At 53.2% G+C, this 16871-nt stretch overlaps 1 protein-coding gene across 4 annotated transcripts; it reads left to right on the top strand.

Moving 5' to 3' along the window:
* The first annotated feature begins 1796 nt into the window (after positions 1-1796).
* On the top strand, positions 1797-15509 carry AARS2 (alanyl-tRNA synthetase 2, mitochondrial). 4 transcript variants are annotated; one of them, XR_013534233.1, is made up of 22 exons: positions 1797-2055; positions 2880-3071; positions 3592-3737; positions 3966-4133; positions 4678-4822; positions 7673-7818; positions 8038-8146; positions 8509-8547; positions 8650-8761; positions 9248-9381; positions 9843-9987; positions 10223-10395; positions 10507-10620; positions 10717-10857; positions 11602-11739; positions 11850-11959; positions 12116-12224; positions 12515-12637; positions 12871-13064; positions 13599-13682; positions 13796-13906; positions 14343-15009. XR_013534233.1 is itself a non-coding variant. In XM_035295801.3 (22 exons), the coding sequence occupies exons 1-22, from the start codon at positions 1813-1815 to the stop codon at positions 14505-14507; spliced, it is 2958 nt and encodes a 985-aa protein (XP_035151692.2). In that variant the 5' UTR covers positions 1797-1812; the 3' UTR covers positions 14508-15509. The 4 variants fall into 4 exon arrangements, 2 of the variants coding, with proteins under 2 accessions (XP_035151692.2, XP_035151693.2); XM_035295801.3 differs by having other exon boundaries at positions 12871-12981; positions 14343-15509; XR_013534234.1 differs by lacking the exon at positions 13796-13906.
* Positions 15510-16871: the final 1362 nt, after the last annotated feature.

Raw genomic sequence — 16871 nt, 5'->3', positions numbered from 1 at the left:
TAGTATGTAAATTATATTTCAATAAAGCTGTTTTTAAAAGTTATATGGCTCAATCCTAAATCCACATTTGGAGTTTCTAATATAACACAATGACTTTCTGGGCAAAATCTGAAAAAAAGTTTGACGTTCAGTACTGAGTAGAGGCCCTGCTAGGTTTGTATGGCAAAACACTTCCATCTCAGCTTGGGAAATAATTTCACAGTCTTGTCTGAAGATCATCAATCTTGGCCGAGTGCAGTGGCTCACGCCTGTAATGCCAGCACTGGAGGAGATCGAGGCGTGCAGATCACCTGAGGTTGGGAGTTCGAGACCACCCTGACCCGACATGGAGAAACCCCATCTCTAATAAAAACACAAAATTAGCCGGGCGTGGTGGTGCATGCCTGTAATCCCAGCTACTTGGGAGGCTGAGGCAGGAGAATAATTTGAACCCAGGAGGTGGAGGTTGCAGTGAGCTGAGATTGTGTCATCGACGTCTCAAAAAATAAAATTAAAAAAATATCATCAATCTCACAGAAATCCCCATCTGGCTTTAGCTTCCTGTTCCAGAAACACTGGAAAAATCAAAACAGGCCAAACACACTTTCAAAACAACACCTTTAATCTATGTGGGGAAGGGGAAGAAAAAGGGGATCATGGAATAGGTGCTGTCAGAATACATAATTGAGAATGTCCTGTTACTACAGAAATTCAAGCCCAGTGTAGATTCCCCAGAGAAACCATGTATCCAAAGACCCCAAATAACTTAACGCACACAGAATGGTGGCTAAAAGAGACCACCTGGATGGCTAAGATCTTCTCAGTTATTACACTGACCTCAGCTCTGGAACCTCTATTGAGTTTTAGCTTTGGCAAATTCTCTTCTCTCTTCCCAATGTGTTTAGTTTCCCAAGTTTCAAGAGAAGCCCTGTGAGCACCCTGACGGCACCCACAAGGGCCTGTTGGCTTCAGGGTCACAGCTGTTACTATGGAAAGACAGAAGGGAGAGGTAAGACAGGTGTATCTCTTACCCTAAAGCAAAACACACAAAACCTTAGGGCACTGGAAGGCTTAGAGAGTGAACTCTCTGCAGCTATCAGCCAACAGCTTCCTCCTGCCTTGACAACCTGGATTCTCTCTGATCCCCAGGCAAATGAGAAGACCAAATGTTAGGCAATTAATAATATAGCAAATGCTGTCTGGCTTCTCTGTTCTCCTATAGAGTCCTGCTTCAAGGACAAAATGGCTTTGTGTGATGCCAAGGTCCAAGGGCACTGGCAAATGTCTAGAACAGTGCCTAGCGCATACTAGGTCTTCAATAAATATTTGTTGAATACTTCTTGAATGAATGCTGATATCCCCGTCACTCTTTGCTTTCTTCCCTCAGCCTGGAAACACACACACAAAACACACACACACACACACACACACACACACACACACACACACACACACACACGAAGTTGGATCCACACCTTTTAATTGCAACCCCATTTATAACTCTGCAAAACTAATAAGCACAACGGCAATTCCTGCTAGAATACATGTTTCAGTGGGCAGGGCATTTTGTCAATTTTGTACCCTAAACGCCCAAAACAATGTCTAGCACACAGGAAGCTCTCAATGAATATTTGTTTAATGCCAAATTAATTAAGAGTCTACTATGTGCCAGGCGCTGTGCTAGACCGACTTCTGCTAGCGACCCAATCTCTTCCACCCAGGCGGCAGAGGCTGCCCCCAGAGTCCTCCTACCGCCAGGGGCCGCTGTAGGAAACGCCTGGCTTCCTTCCCTTGTCACTCTTTGACCCTGTAAAGTCACTGCCCGGAGCTAAGATGGCGGTATCGGTGGCAGCTGCAACCCGGAGGCTGCGGCGGGCCATTCGAAGGTCGCCCACATGGCAGAGCCCCAGCCATCGGCCGCTCTCATCGGAGCCCGCTGCAGCCCAGGCCTCGGCGGTGAGGGCTGCCTTTCTGAACTTCTTTCGGGACCGCCATGGCCACCGACTGGTACCCTCCGCTTCTGTGCGGCCCCGCGGCGACCCCAGTTTGCTTTTCGTCAATGCTGGCATGAACCAGGTGAGGGCCGAACCATACCGATAGGGGGCGGAGTTTGTGAGTTTTCCAGTTAGAAAGACGCTGCAGGATTGGGTAAAAGAAGCAAGAGGCGGAGTTCATATTTTTCGGGGAACGAGGTCGGTGCTTGGTTGGGTAAAGTGGTTAAGAGATGGCACTCAGAGTATAGGAAGGGTTAGGGGAGGGATTGAGCGGAGAATTTATCGATTGGGATTGAGTATTAGGTCCAGAAATGGCTGGTGTGGAATCCCGTTGGGGCAGATTGGTGGGGGAAGTCTGGTTTTATTTATTCGTTCGTTAAATAAAGATAATGCTTTCATTAAATGTTTATTGAGCACCTATTGTGTGCTGAGTAGTATTCTCTAAACTTTTGATTTTTATCAATCACTCACCCTTTCTAGACTTCATTGTCCTCATCTGTAAAATAGGAGCGACAACCTTAGAGGCTGTCTGGGATCCCTACTAAATGAGTCTCAGTTTTGTACCCTGAAGTTATTGGGTGTGGTTGAAGAAGCTGGGATGGAGGATGCCACCGTTCAGTGCCCTGTTTCCAGCTCCCAACACATCCCTCCTTCTTTTACCTTGCCTATTTTACTAGCAGAGGGTCTCTGGTTCATGATTTATTTACCTCTTCCCTGCTCCCCACACACCAGAGATGGCTGTCTGCAGGGTCCCAGGTTGTCCTCCTAGACCAGGATTACACTGCACTTTCAGGGGCACAGTCAGCCTTCGGTCTGAACAGGCATCCCAATCCCCATTCCCCACCTTTCTCTTCTACTGAGAAATTGGGAAATCCCTCTCCCCCTCCCCACTTCATGTGCTTCCAGTTCAAGCCCATTTTTCTGGGCACCGTGGATCCACGAAGCAAAATGGCAGGCTTCCGACGTGTGGCCAACAGCCAGAAATGTGTGAGAGCTGGAGGACACCATAACGACCTGGAAGATGTGGGACGAGACCTTTCCCATCACACCTTCTTTGAAATGCTTGGCAATTGGGCCTTTGGAGGTGAATATTTTAAGGTGAGTGCCTGGGGAGCAGTGGTCAGCCAAGAAGGGAGTCAAAGTTCATCCTGTTTCCATTGGTCTGCTTAGGCAGGGCCTCATACCAGATCTAGAGGCAAAGTGCTAGTTGAGCAGGTGTAACAGGAATTACCTCACTTCCCTGATTGGATTGTAAGCCCTGGAGGGCAAAGACTGTGCTTCCTGCCTAATGGCTACTCAAAAATTGTTGTTTGAATAAATGATCAAACAGCAATGCTAAGGTGTTTACTGGAGTTAGAGATCACCCCAGACTACAGTAGGCAGAGAATTTCATGTGAAAATGGGACTTGAAAGAAGATAGGATGTAGAAGAAGGGGGAAGCTTTCTGAGCAGGAAAACACTCAGGCAGTAATGGTTCATGGCTTATTCTGGGAACAAGATGGCAGCAGAAATGCTCTTGTCTTAAGCCGAGGGCTAAACTCAAGTGGCTTGATGACTTCAGTGTGGTCTCCCTCTCACCCTTCTTCCTTTCCCCACCCCATGCTGGTTTCTGCTGCAGGAGGAGGCTTGTAGCATGGCCTGGGAACTGCTGACTCAGGTCTATGGGATCCCTGAGGAAAGACTCTGGGTCTCCTACTTTGATGGTGACCCCAAGGCAGGGCTGGACCCAGACCTGGAGACCAGGGACATCTGGCTGAGCTTAGGGTAAGTCAACCCCCTCCTTATGTTCATTCCTGGAGGGCAGGAGGACTGGAAAATGTAGACTACCGGTACCAATCCTCAGAGTCTCAGCATATCATTCCAGGATACTGTGGGGTCAGCCCTGTTCCTTCTCTTGCTGAGCTTCGACTTGAGGGAGGGGCTCTTGTGGCAGAGAGGGTCCCAGCTTCTGGGTCTGTCTGTCTCCTACCACTCACCTGCCTTTCTCCCCAGGGTGCCTGCTAGCCATGTGCTTTCCTTTGGACCCCAAGAGAACTTCTGGGAGATGGGGGATACTGGCCCTTGTGGGCCCTGTACTGAGATCCACTATGACCTTGCTGATGGGGTGGGAGCCCCCCAGCTGGTAGAGCTTTGGAATCTGGTCTTCATGCAACACAACAGGTAATGGGGTGCTGAAGCAGGACGAGAATCCCTGGCTAGAAGCGGAAAAGGTGGCAATTAGGAGACTTTAATCTGTTTCATATAAAACAAACACGTAAATGGTGCTTACCATATGCCAGGCACAATTCTCAACACTTTATAGATAAGAACTGATTTAATCCTAGTCCTTGCCTGTGGCAGTTTATACAAGCCACTGCTAGTGTCTGGCCTCTTATTGTATGATGTAGTTGAACTTAATGATCTTAGATTTTCTTCTAGCCTTGACATGTCTTTCTAAGGGCAAAGAATTCTGTCCTAAGATGGGATGTCGGGTGCCCAGACAAGGGCTCAAGCAGGGGTGAGAGTGGAGATAGCCCTGTATGAGAAAGGACAGGACCCAAGGCCATATCATCTGCTATTACAGGGTGGCAGGGGAAGATACTGCTTGTCTGGTTCCTCCCACTGTCAGCCCTCTTGGGCCCCCTCCTTCTCTACTCCACTTGGGCATCTGTCTCACACTTGTAATCCTGGGTGGGGCCTCACCTTGCACACCTTCCCCGGCCAGAGAGGCAGATGGAAGCCTGCAGCCCCTGCCCCAGCGGCATGTGGACACAGGAATGGGCCTGGAAAGGCTGGTGGCTGTGCTGCAAGGCAAACACTCCACCTACGACACTGACCTCTTTTCCCCGCTGCTCAGCGCCATACACCAGGTGAGTGCCTCTTCCCTTCCAGAAGCCCTCCAACCTGCTCTTCACAGCACTCAGCCCCATTGCTCTCCATCTTTGTTGAGAACTCAGAATGTTCTCAGCATGAGGACAGTAACCAACCAAGAATTCCAAGATGTCACGCAAGATGTCACACTAGGATTCATTACTTATTACCTGATGTTGCTCCTGACTCCTTCTTTCATTTATTCAGAAAATACGTGTTGAGTGGCTCCTTTGTGTTAAGTCTTTTGTGCTTGCTACAGAAGACACATCAGTAAACAGAAAAGAGATCATGAAGATTACATGCTAGCATGAGAGATAGACAATAAGTGTGTTAAAGAGCAAGGTAATAGCTTGGAGACTGTGAACAGGCAGTAACCATAGGTGAGAGTAACTAGGAGGAAGGAGGGTGCAGAGGAGTCTTAGATAAGGTGTTTGGGGAAGGCTCACCAAGAAGGTGACCTTTGAGTTGAGCCCCAGTGGAAGAGGAATCAGCCACAGGAAGCTCTTTCCAGGCAGAGGGGACAGCAGGTACCAAGGGCCTTAGTACTGATGGATTGGATAGGGAGGGGAAAGAGAAATCAAAGATGGCTCCCAGGCTATTGACTTGAGTAACAAAGTGAATGGCATGACTGTTTATTGAGATGAAGCTTGGGGAAGAGAGGGGTTTGGAGCTAGGTGCATCGAGCTCCCTGCTTTGAAGCATTTTCATGTGTGTGTAGCTTATACCCTCCCTCCTTTCCCTGCAAGAAAGGGCTTGACATGTGCCAAGAACAAAAAGGAGAATCCCATGGGATATAGTTGGGACATGTGTCAGTTAGCTTTTGCGGCATAGCAAACCATCCTAATGCTCTGTGGCTTAACCGACAACCATTTATTTGCCCCCTGAGTCTGCAGGGTAGCAGTTCAGGCTGGGCTTTCTTTGGGTCTTGTGTGAGCTCACTCATCCATCTGTGGTCAGCTGAGAGGCAGCTCCTCTTCTGGGGTTTGACTGACTGTCAGTTTGGGGGCAGTTGGGGTGACTGGGCCATGTGTCTGTCATCACCTAGCTGGTTAGTCTGGGCTTGTCCACATCACAGCTCAGCAAGATACCAAGACAGAGATCAGACACATAGGCTCAGGACAATGTTATTTCTACCATATTCTATGGGCCAAAGCAAGTCACAAAGATTCAGGGGATGGAAAATGGATTCTGTCTCTTGATGGGAAACAGCTGCGAAGTCCCATTTTAAAGTGGCATATGCATAGGAAAGGGCCATTTTTGCAAACAGTCTACTACAGAGAAGAAGGCAGAGTCCAGTCTTGTGGGCCTTAAAGTCCAAAGTGGTGCTTTGATTCTCAGAGTGGCCGAGAAGGGTTCTCAGGGCCAGGTGCGGTGGCTCACGCCTATAATCCCAGCACTTGGGGAGGCTGAGGGAGGCAGATCACTTGAGGTCAGGACCAGCCTGGCCAACATGACAAAACCCTGTCACTACTAAAAAATAGAAAAATTAGCCAGGCATGATGGCACACACCTGTAGTCCCAGCCACTTGGGAGGCTGAGACAGGAGGAAATTGCTTGAACCTGGGAGGTGGAGGTTGCAGTGAGCCGAGATTGTGCCACTGTACTCCAACCTGGGCAACAGAGTGAGACTTAGTCTCTAAATAAATAAATAAAAGTATGCATCAGATCATGCCACTCCCAGCTGATAACTTTTTTTTTTTGAGGCAGAGTCTTGCTCTGTTGCCCAGGCTGGAGTGCAGTGGCATGATCTCGGCTCACTGCTACTTCTGCCTCCTGGACTCAAGCTATTCTCCTGCCTCAGCCTCCTGAGTAGCTGGGATTACAGGCACCTACCACCATCCCTGGCTAATTTTTGTATTTTTAGTAGAGATGGACTCTCACCATGTTGGCCAGAGTAATCTTGAACTCTTGACCTCGGGTGATCCACCCACTTCAGCCTCCCAGAGTGTTGGGATTACAGGCATGAGCCACTGTGTCCAGCCTGGTGTACACTTTTGAAAGGCGACTCCTGTTGCTGTGTGGAGGATGAGCTGGAGGGAGACAAGAGCAGAAGCTGAGGAATCAGTTGGGAGGCTATTACCAGTCCAGGCAAAGATCACAGGGCATGGCTTCAGCTAACAGCAGTGGAAGTAGAGACAAATAGATTGATTTGAGAGATCTCATGGAGGTAGAAGCAAAAGGACCCACTGATGGATTGGATGGGGAGGAGAAAGAGAAATCAAAGATGGCTCCCAGGCTATTGACTTGAGCAACATAGTGACTGGCATGACTGTTTCCTGAAATGAAGCCTGGGGAAGAGAGAGGTTTGGAGCTAGGTAAACAAGTTCCCTGCCTTGGATCACTTCCATGTGTATGTAGCTTACGCCCTCCCTTTCTGCGTACCCCCACAAAAGATGGGAGAGGCGAGAACGGGTAGTGGAAGGCACCTGGAGTCCAACAGGCCTGGCTGAGATCTCAGATCTGCTCCTTGTGAGTTGTAGCCTCTATCACCGAGTTCCTCTGAGCCTCAGCTTCCTCTTCTTTAAAGCAAGGATACTGATACTTTCCGGAACAGGCTGTTTTGGGGATTAGAGGTCATGTTGTTCAAGCACTAACCCAGTTCTGATAGTAGAAATTCAGTAAGTGATCACAGATGTGATCACTTGTAGCACCAAACATGAGCTCCACAGGGATAGGGCCTGGCTCCTGTTCATCCATAAGGCTTCTGAGCCCATGACTGGACTGGCAAGGCCATTCTGGATGTGGCTGGCTTTAGGGCTAACGGCAGGTGCTCTGGCGGTGATAAAGAGCACCCACCTGGGCCAGGTCAGGCAGGACCACTGGCCAACTCTTTCTCTCCTGCTTCCCAGGGCTGCAGGGCACCCCCTTACTTGGGCCGGGTAGGGGTGGCAGATGAGGGGCGCACAGACACAGCGTACCGCGTGGTAGCTGACCACATCCGCACACTCAGCATCTGCATCGCTGATGGCGTCTTCCCTGGGATGTCAGGTGCCCCGTGAGTCTGGAAGGGCTACAGAGAGGACAGGGGCTGCTGGGGGTCACAGGAGGAGGAGGGAAGGAAGAGGAGAGGTGGGTCTGGTTGGGCCAGTAGGAGGAATGGGGAGAGGGAGAGCTTTGGGGTGGGAACACACATTGTGGATCGTATTCTTCCCACTCCCCATATTGCTGACCATGAGCTGCTGGGAGTTCATGTCTGGGCTCTGAACCCCTTTAGGTTGGTTCTTCGTCGGATCCTCCGTCGAGCTGTGCGTTTCTCCACAGAGATCTTAAAGTCACCACCTGGCTTCCTAGGCAGCCTGGTGCCTGTAGTGGTGGAGACATTGGTAAGGGGAGAGCTGCTTCTTCACTCTGGGCCTTCCTGGGCACTTGGGGAGCCTATCACTGAGCCTAGCCTGGATGCCCAGGGTCCCCACCCTAAATGCCTAGCCCAGCATCCTATCAGCAAGCTAAGAAAGCTGTCCTTGCTTACAAGAAGCCGGGAGACTTGAGCAGGCTCCTTGCTCAAACTGCTGAGCCTTTGACCTTAGGACCCCTTTCTGCCACCCTACAGGGAAAGCATTCCCCATCTGAGACCCTCTCCCAGCCCTCAATGTGTCTGATGCCAGGGCAGGTGTCCTTAGGGAGGCCCAGGGTGGAGAGGTGGGGGTGGGTTGGTTGCCTTTCACACCTTCTCCACCTCCTCCAGGGAGATGCTTATCCGGAACTACAGAGGAGCTCAGCCCAGGTACTGGATTCGGATGGGAGGGCAAGGGGCCGATGGGAGAGATATGGAGAGAGACCCTCCCTCCAAGGAGACCCAGCTCCACTTCTGCTCTGCCTGGTTCAGATAGCCGACCTGGTGTCAGAGGATGAGGCAGCCTTCCTGGCCTCCCTGCAGCGGGGTCGGCGGATCATTGATCGGACTCTGAGGAGCCTGGGGCCTTCAGATATGTTCCCTGGTGAGTGGGGTACCTAGCCCCTGCCCAAGGGGCTCACTGAGACTCGCCAGGGTGGGCAGAGGAGGGGGCTCTGGGTCAGCCCCATGCCTCATGTCCACCCCCTATCTCAGCCCAGTGTTCCTCTCTTCCTGGACTCTCATTCCATACCCAGACCTGCAGCAGGAACGCCGCTCTGCCTCTCCCCGTCCACACTGCCCCGCTAGCCCTGCCTCCTGCTTTCCTAGGTTGGCTTCATGCACAGACAGCTTCCCTCCTCCTTTGAAATGATGTGTGCCTAGGGAGTATCCTAGACTAGCCCCAGCTCTGGCCTTGATGCATGAAGCCTGAATGTGCCCCCTCTCCTGAGGCTATGCAGTGTGGAGGGGGTATTTATTTGTGTTTGGCATCTGGTGGCTTCTGCATGGTCGGAAAGGCCCTGGCCTTTTTTCTCCCCTTCTTTGTCTTATCCCTCCCCTCCTCAACATTTTTTGTCTTCCTTTCTCAAAGCTGAAGTGGCCTGGTCCTTGTCACTGGCTGGAGACCTGGGGCTTCCCTTGGACCTGGTAGAGCTGATGCTGGAGGAGAAAGGGGTACAGCTGGACTCTGCTGGGCTGGAACGGTTGGCCCAGGAGGAAGCTAAGGTACAAGCTATGCCACCCCCATGCTGGGTTCTGTTGGGACATCCCTTCCCCAGCCCTGAGCTCCTGGGGGAAGAGCTGCAGCTATTGTGAGGAATCAAGAGGCTGAGACAGGACCTGTCCTCTCACCTCAGAGGTTTCTAAAACCTCAGGCCACAACCTGCAGAGAGCAACACTAGCCAATGTGCTAAACACAGGAGCAAAAGCTAGCACAGCTTCCTGGAGAGGGGCCCTCCAGGAGCAGCGGTGAGCAGAGAGGCCTGATCTGAGGAGCCCACATGATGGATGGTTCACCGACCAGCCCAGGGGCTGGACCAGCCAGCTAAGCCCTGAGTACTTATCCCAGAAGAGCTGCAGCATCCTCAGCTGTGCGGCAGGGACAGGGCTGTGTAAGGCTGAAGTCCCATGCAGCCCTGTAACATGCATTCTCCATGTACCTCTTCCGTGACATGTCCATCCTGCAGCACCGGGCACAGCAGGCTGAGCCAGTTCAGAAGCAGGGATTGTGGCTTGATGTCCATGCGCTGGGGGAGCTGCAGCGCCGAGGAGTGCCCCCAACTGACGACAGCCCCAAATATGACTACTACTTGCGACCGAGCGGAGGTTATGGTGAGAGCCTGGACTGAGGCGTGTGGCCACAAGCTTGCCTGACCATGACTGGGAAGAATGTCCAAGATGGTTGCTGCTAGCCCCCATGCATTCCCCGGGATGACCACCAGGGGTCTCTGTGGCCCCCGGCTGGAAGCACCCCTGCCAGTGGGGTGCCTGTTGTCCCCAACACACAGACCCACCTCCAAGTCCCCAGCCCCTGTCCAGCACTAATAACCATTCGGTGCCCTGGCAGAGTTTGGTACCTGTGAGGCCCAGGTGTTGCAGCTGTATACAGAGGACCTGACAGCAGTGGCCTCCGTGGGGAAAGGCCAGCGCTGTGGCCTCCTCTTGGATAAGACCAACTTCTACGCAGAACAGGGGGGCCAGGCTTCAGACCGTGGCTACCTGGTGCGGGCAGGGCAAGAGGTGAGTCCCGTCTACAACCCAGGCTAGTTTCTGTGGGAGGCAGACCCAAGCCTGGGTGGGAGCTGAGGGGAGGGAGAGGCTACAGGCACCTTGACCCCTCCCCTCCCCCAGGATGTGCTGTTCCCAGTAGCCCGGGCCCAGGTCTGTGGGGGTTTCATTCTGCATGAGGCAGTAGCCCCTGAGTGCCTGCAGATAGGGGACCAGGTGCAGCTTCATGTGGATAAGGTAAGGATCCTCCCTGACTTCCCAATACCCTGCAGCCCCTTTACTCTCCCCACCCCCTGCCCTCACCCAGGACCCTGGGTGACAAAAGTGTTTCAGGCCTGGCGTCTGGGCTGCATGGAGAAGCACACGGCCACCCACCTGCTGAACTGGGCACTGCGGCAGACCCTGGGCCCTGGCACAAAGCAGCAGGGCTCCCATCTCAATCCTGAGCGACTGCGCTTCGATGTGGCCACCCAGGTGAGCCTGGCACAGAAAAACAGGCTTCACGTGAGGTGAAGTGACAGGCTTAAAGACAGCCAGCCTGCTGTAAGCAGGTTGACCAATCTAAGGACCTAGGCTCTAGACCCAGCATGGCCACCCTGTCACTATGGATCCCTGGGCAAGTCCCTTCCCTGTGGGCTCTTTAAGCAACAGTGAAGAGTCAGACTACAGGGTGTCTGGGGCCTTACCCGGCCTGATGTGGGATTCTAAAGGGCCTCCAGCAGGGGCCCTCCCTTTACCTCCAGCCACGCCCCTTCCTTGTTTCTGCTGTCACCCAAGCCATTCTTGCTCAAACTGGGCTGCCCTCTCTGCTGCCACCCTGTCTCCCTGCCCAACTTGCACATCTGGCTCAAATCCTTTCTCCAGGGAGCACTTGCTGGCTAATCCCCATCCCACCTGCTTATTCCCTGTCCCTGCATCCCCCAATCCTACAGTTCCCTCTTCCACTGAGCTGTCCCTTGTAAGCTCCTTGTGGATACAGCCTCCTTTTTCTGTTTCTTCATCAACTTCTAGTGCCTAGTGAAATGCCTGGAGCTTCCAGTAGGCCCAACTCCCAGATAGCTTTCTAAGGAAAGAATTGTCTGCTCAACCTGTTATGTGCTAGCCGCTATTCTAGCACCTGGGGATAGCTCAGTGGACCCTGACCATGTTTTAATGCATCAGTTACAGGTAAGGGGCTGACTGCCTGTTGGTCTTTCCATTTCCTCCCCACCCCTCCAGACCCCACTGACCCCAGAGCAGCTCCGGGCAGTGGAGAACACCGTGCAGGAGGCTGTGGGGCAGGATAAGGCCGTGTACATGGAGGAGGTGGCCTTGGCGCTCACTGCTCAGGTCCCTGGCCTGTGCTCTCTGGATGAGGTGAGTTGGGGAAGCCCTTTTGGTGGAGATCAGGGGCCTCCTTCAGGCACACTAGGAGGCTTTATCCTTCTCCTTTGGCAGCTAAAGGGCCTATCCCCTCTTGACCTCAGGTTTACCCAGACCCTGTGCGAGTGGTGTCAGTGGGGGTGCCCGTGGCCCATGCATTGGACCCGGCCTCTCAAGCTGCACTGCAGACCTCTGTGGAGCTATGCTGTGGGACGTGAGTCACTGCTTTGTGCTGCCTGGCCCAGGGGCCCTGGGTCCTCGCCCTACTTTGGTCTTTGGAGCCATCAGCCCTTGATGGGCGATACTTTCTGGCTTCTCCCTTCTCTCCTGTCATCCCCCCTGACTTTCTGCTCCCTCCTTCCTCCCATAGGCACCTGTTACGTACAGGGGCTGTAGGGGACCTGGTTATCATTGGGGAGCGCCAGCTTTCCAAAGGCACCACCCGCCTGTTGGCTGTCACAGGGGAGCAGGCCCAGCAGGTCAGCATGCCAGTAGGCTTGGGACTTCTGGGTTGAGTGGGTGCAAGGGACACATGCAGGTGACATGCTCAGGCTCAGGGGTACCCAGCAGCAGAGCCAGTGTTCATACGTGCATACCAATGTGGCCATACCAGCAGTTGGCAGCTGGCATCTGTTTTGACTGTTTGGTGCTGGTGCCTTGATTGGTCCTGATTGTTATTTGTCCCTGACCATTAATGAGTTGAGAGGCCTTGTCCTGGGGAGATGAATGTCAGCCTGGCGGCCCTGACCCTCCTGTTCCCTCCCGGCAGGCCCGAGAGCTAGGCCAGAGCCTGGCCCAGGAAGTGAAAGCAGCCACTGAGCGGCTGAGTCAAGGGAGCCGGGATGGGGTGGAGGCACATCGGCTATCCAAGGACATAGGACGACTCATTGAAGTGAGGGCCACGCCTACTGTGGAGCTGTTCCCCAACCTCTCCTGGCCCTATTCCTCCCTGCCCCCATTCCTCCCTGGACTCCTCCAGACTCTCCCCAGCTCTCCAGTCGGGTTGGGCTCCAGCTGGCCCAGATGTTTGTCTGCAGGGTGGGTGGCTTCCCTGGCCCTGCGGGTCCCTACCTCAGAGACTATGGCTCAGGAAGGGCAGGAGTGATGCACTACTTCTGGCCATAGGCTGTGGATACTTCTGTGATGCCCCAGTGGCAGCGGCGGGAGCTGCTGGCCACACTGAAGATGCTGCAGCGGCGTGCCAACACTGCCATCCGTAAGCTGGAGATGGGGCAGGTGAGAGGAGGTTTCGCTGTATCCTTGTGCCCAGAGATGCTCCAGCACATATACTGAGAAGTCTCAAGGGCTGGGGCATGGGGGTGAGTCAGAGGCTATGCAAGGACATGGGGACGGGGTGGTGGCAGCTTCTTCCTTCTCCTGCCAGCTGGGAACCATCACCCAGGCCATTCCCCTACTTCTCTCTCTGTCAAACTGTGTTTCTCCCCCAACTCCCAAGTCTGGCTCAGACCTCTCTCCCCACCCCGGGAAGCCTGCTGACTTGATTAGTGCCATTCAGCCCTGATTGCACCTTCACTGTGGATCCCCCTTCCTCCCGCCCACTCCTGGTCCATCTGTACTCTGACCTTCCTCCTTTCACCTTCAGCGACCTATTTGTAGGGGCCTGGAGCTATGATGAAAGGGAAGTGGCAAGGGAGGTGAGGAAGGACACATGTGGGACCCAAAAAGGAGGCCACCCTAGGCAGAGTCCCTGCCATCTCTGCTTAGAGCTGATGACCTTTGGGGTGGGTGGAGGAAGCAGGGAATTGCTTAACTGGGGCTCAGTTCAGGAGTGGGGAATAATTGGGAACCTGCCTCTCAGCCTGACCCCTCTGCTGGTCCTTCCTGCCCCTTAGGCTGCAAAGAAAACCCAGGAGCTGCTGGAGCGGCACTCAACGGGGCCTCTGATTGTGGACACAGTCTCGGCTGAGTCCCTCTCGGTGAGTGCTGGCAAAGCGGGGCTGCCACAGGGTCTGGGGAGGGCACAGTCCTGACCAGGGGGTAGCTGGGGTCTGGGAAGCTATGGGCTCACCATCTGCCTTTCATGGCCCAGGTGCTGGTGAAGGTCGTACGACAGCTGTGTGAGCAGGCCCCCAATACATCTGTGCTCCTACTCAGCCCCCAGCCTGTGGGGAAGGTGTTGTGTGCCTGTCGGGTGGCCCAGGTGAGGGAAGTAGGAGAGCAGCCCACCACCCCCTTAATACCCATCCTGTTCTGGCTCTCTGATTTTACACCTTTAATTCTCCCAGACAAAGGGGCCAAGGCTGGGTGGAGGTATGTATGAGGACAGGGATAGGGGAATCTCCTTGTTCCTAAAAACAGCCCTCCCCACCCCAGAAAGCACCAGAGATTCCTTAATTACCAACCCCTCCCAGGCCTCACATCCCTTGTAAACAAGTAGCAGATGTTCATGCTCTTAAACCTCCCCACACACATTTCCAGCCCATCACTTCTCCTGCTTGTCAGCCAACCCCCCCCACCATGTTCTCAGCTGGGAAGGGGGTGCTGATCACCTTCAACTCCGCTGTTGAGGGTACCTTGAGTAGATGCTGGCAGGGAGGGCCACTCTGCATGACTTCCCCTTCTGATTCTGTTCCTAGGGTGCCACACCCACCTTCACAGCCGAGGCCTGGGCACTGGCAGTGTGCAGCCACATGGGGGGCAAGGCCTGGGGCTCAAGAGTGGTGGCCCAAGGCACCGGAAGCACTGCTGACCTGGAAGCTGCCCTCAGCACAGCCCGAGCCTATGCCCTCAACCAGCTCTGACCCAGGCCCACCCAGGGACCCGCATGGACTAAAGGCAAGTGCCAGGAGCCCTGAAGGAGCCAGCAGAACTCCCCACAGGCTGAAACAAGGACTAGAGACTGGAGGCCAGCAGCTGAGCCAAAGAGAACCACGTGCACCAGGCCCTGCATGACACAAGAAGATACGGGCTAGGGAAGGCAGAAGTGGGCCCAGAGACACACCCCTTGGTGAATGAGAAGACATATGGTTGTGATTGCACATTAGAAATTATTGCACAGAGGATAGGAAGCTCCAGAAGGTTCTATTACTTTGAAAAAGAACAGTGTTTCCCCTCCCAGCAACATGGTATAGGTGCCCTAACACCAGTCTGAGCTCACACTGTCTGAAAGGCCACCTGGGATCCAAATTGGGCCATCCTCATTGCCATGAGTGCTCAGACAGGCTCTGCATGCCTGGCAATGGTGGGCACCAACAAAGGGCTCCCTGGCTACTGGGAAGATACAGAATCATCCTGTGAAAATCATTTCAGCAGTGCAGACCCTCTTTACTATCACTTCTTTCATTAACAGTGACCTCGGCCAGGCACGGTGTCTCACACCTGTAATCCCAGGACTTTGGGAGGCCAGGGCAGGTGGATTTCCTGAGTTCAGGAGTTTGAAACCAGCCTGGGCAACACAGTGAAACCCCATCTCTACTAAAATACAAAAAATTAGCCAGGCATGGAACTATGGCCATGTGCCTATAGTTCCAGCTACTCAAGAGGCTGAGGCAGGAGAATTGCTTGAACCCAGGAGGCAGAGGTTGCAGTGAGCTGAGATCACGCCACTGCACTCCAGCCTGGTGACAGAGCAAGACTGTCTCAAAAAAAAAAAAAAAAAAACCCTCTAATTTAAATTGGGCCCTGCTGATTTGTTGATAACCTGAGCAACTGAGAATGTTTCGAGCACTAAACTAACGATTCCTTCCTTCATAGAGTCTGCTTCTTATGGAGGAAACAGGCAATAAAGCAAAAGATAAGGGTCAGGTTTTGTGGCTCACAACTATAATCTTGGCATTTTGTGAGGCTGAAGTTGGAGGATCACTTGAGGCCAGAAGAGCTAGAACAGCCTGCACAAACACAGCAAGACCCTGTCTCTAAAAAAAGAAAATTGTGATCTTTCTGCCTCAGCCTCCCAAGTAGCTGAGATTACCCACACCTTAGTCCTAGCTACTGGGGAGGCTGAGGGGGGAAAATCACTTTAGCCCAGGAGTTCAAGGCCGCATTGAGCTATGATTGCACCACTGCACTCCAGCCTGGGCAACAGAATGAGACCTTGTGTCAGACGGTGATCGGGTCTGGGGGGAAAATACAGATTGGAGATGAGGAGTGTGGATGGTGGTACCTCCCTCACCAAGAGGCAGCATGTGAGCAGGGAACTGGGAGGTGAGAGTGTGCGCCATGTGGAAATCTAAGGGAAAAGCATTCCAGGCTGAGGGAACAGCCAATTTGGAGACTGTGAGGTGGCCAGTGCCACTGAGCAGTCAGCTGGGATAGGAGCCGGTGATGAGGTTGGAGATCGGGGTCAGACAAGCAATATGCTGATTAAAACAAGTTGTACAGCACCTGCCTCAAGCCTGAGCTGAAGCTGAAAATTTGCAGCTCAAAGCAAGAGGAAGCCAAGAGATGGAGGGGAGCCCTCCTTCCCTATCAGAATGAGTCCACCTCAGACAGCCAGACCTCTGCCTGTTGGACCTCTGCCTCTGTTCCTAGATCTCTGTTGCTAGATGCAGGAAAAGGCCTCAGGGGACCCATCTTCAAATCAAGGGCTCCCTGGCTACCAAGTTCTGTCTAGTAAAAATTATTTGAGCAGCGTGGGCCCGCCTGGCATCATTTTCTGCACAGTTTCTCATTCTAATTAAGGCACCAATGATTTGCTGGTAAGGCACCGGTGAGGGCTTGAAGGGACCCAATCCCAGTGCCTGGCCCCTCACTGCTTTTAAAGCATCCTGGCCACTAGAGTAGTAGCCACTGTTCGGCAGTGTTCACCACAGGCCCAGCTCCAAGCTCTGCCGGCACCAAGATGAGTTGTAGCACCCCTGATTTATTGATGAGTTAACAGAGCTTCAAGGTATTCGGCCAGGGTAACCAACTAATAGTCCTCAGCAGAACTGAAATCAAAGCTACCCTTTGAAACCCCCACCTCATTGGCTGCCTCTCCCTTCCTGAAAGCCAGTTTCTTTTTTTTACTAACCATCCCTCTGAAGTCTGTCCCTCTTGCCCTCCAAGAGATCAGGGGCTCCCACCACATCCTGTCGCACCAGGGCCGGAAGGGGGTTTGGCACAGGACATGGGCTGTGTGAAGGAGCACCCTGTTGGCCTTCCTGCATCTAGTGCCAGACATCAGC

Source organism: Callithrix jacchus, chromosome 4, assembly GCF_049354715.1.
Source record: "Callithrix jacchus isolate 240 chromosome 4, calJac240_pri, whole genome shotgun sequence".
In the NCBI taxonomy this organism is placed as follows: Eukaryota; Metazoa; Chordata; class Mammalia; order Primates; family Cebidae; genus Callithrix; species Callithrix jacchus.
The sequence above is the reverse complement of the archived record's forward strand: the minus strand, read 5'-3'. Positions and strand labels throughout refer to the sequence as shown.

Excerpts from the sequence above, each read along its gene's own strand:
- AARS2 (XM_035295801.3), top strand. The coding sequence starts at position 1,813 with ATGGCGGTATCGGTGGCAGCTGCAACCCGGAGGCTGCGGCGGGCCATT. Across the intron at positions 9,988-10,222 it reads GCGACCGAGCGGAGGTTATG|AGTTTGGTACCTGTGAGGCC; the intron begins GTGAGAGCCTGG and ends GTGCCCTGGCAG. Across the intron at positions 11,740-11,849 it reads GCCTGTGCTCTCTGGATGAG|GTTTACCCAGACCCTGTGCG; the intron begins GTGAGTTGGGGA and ends TCTTGACCTCAG.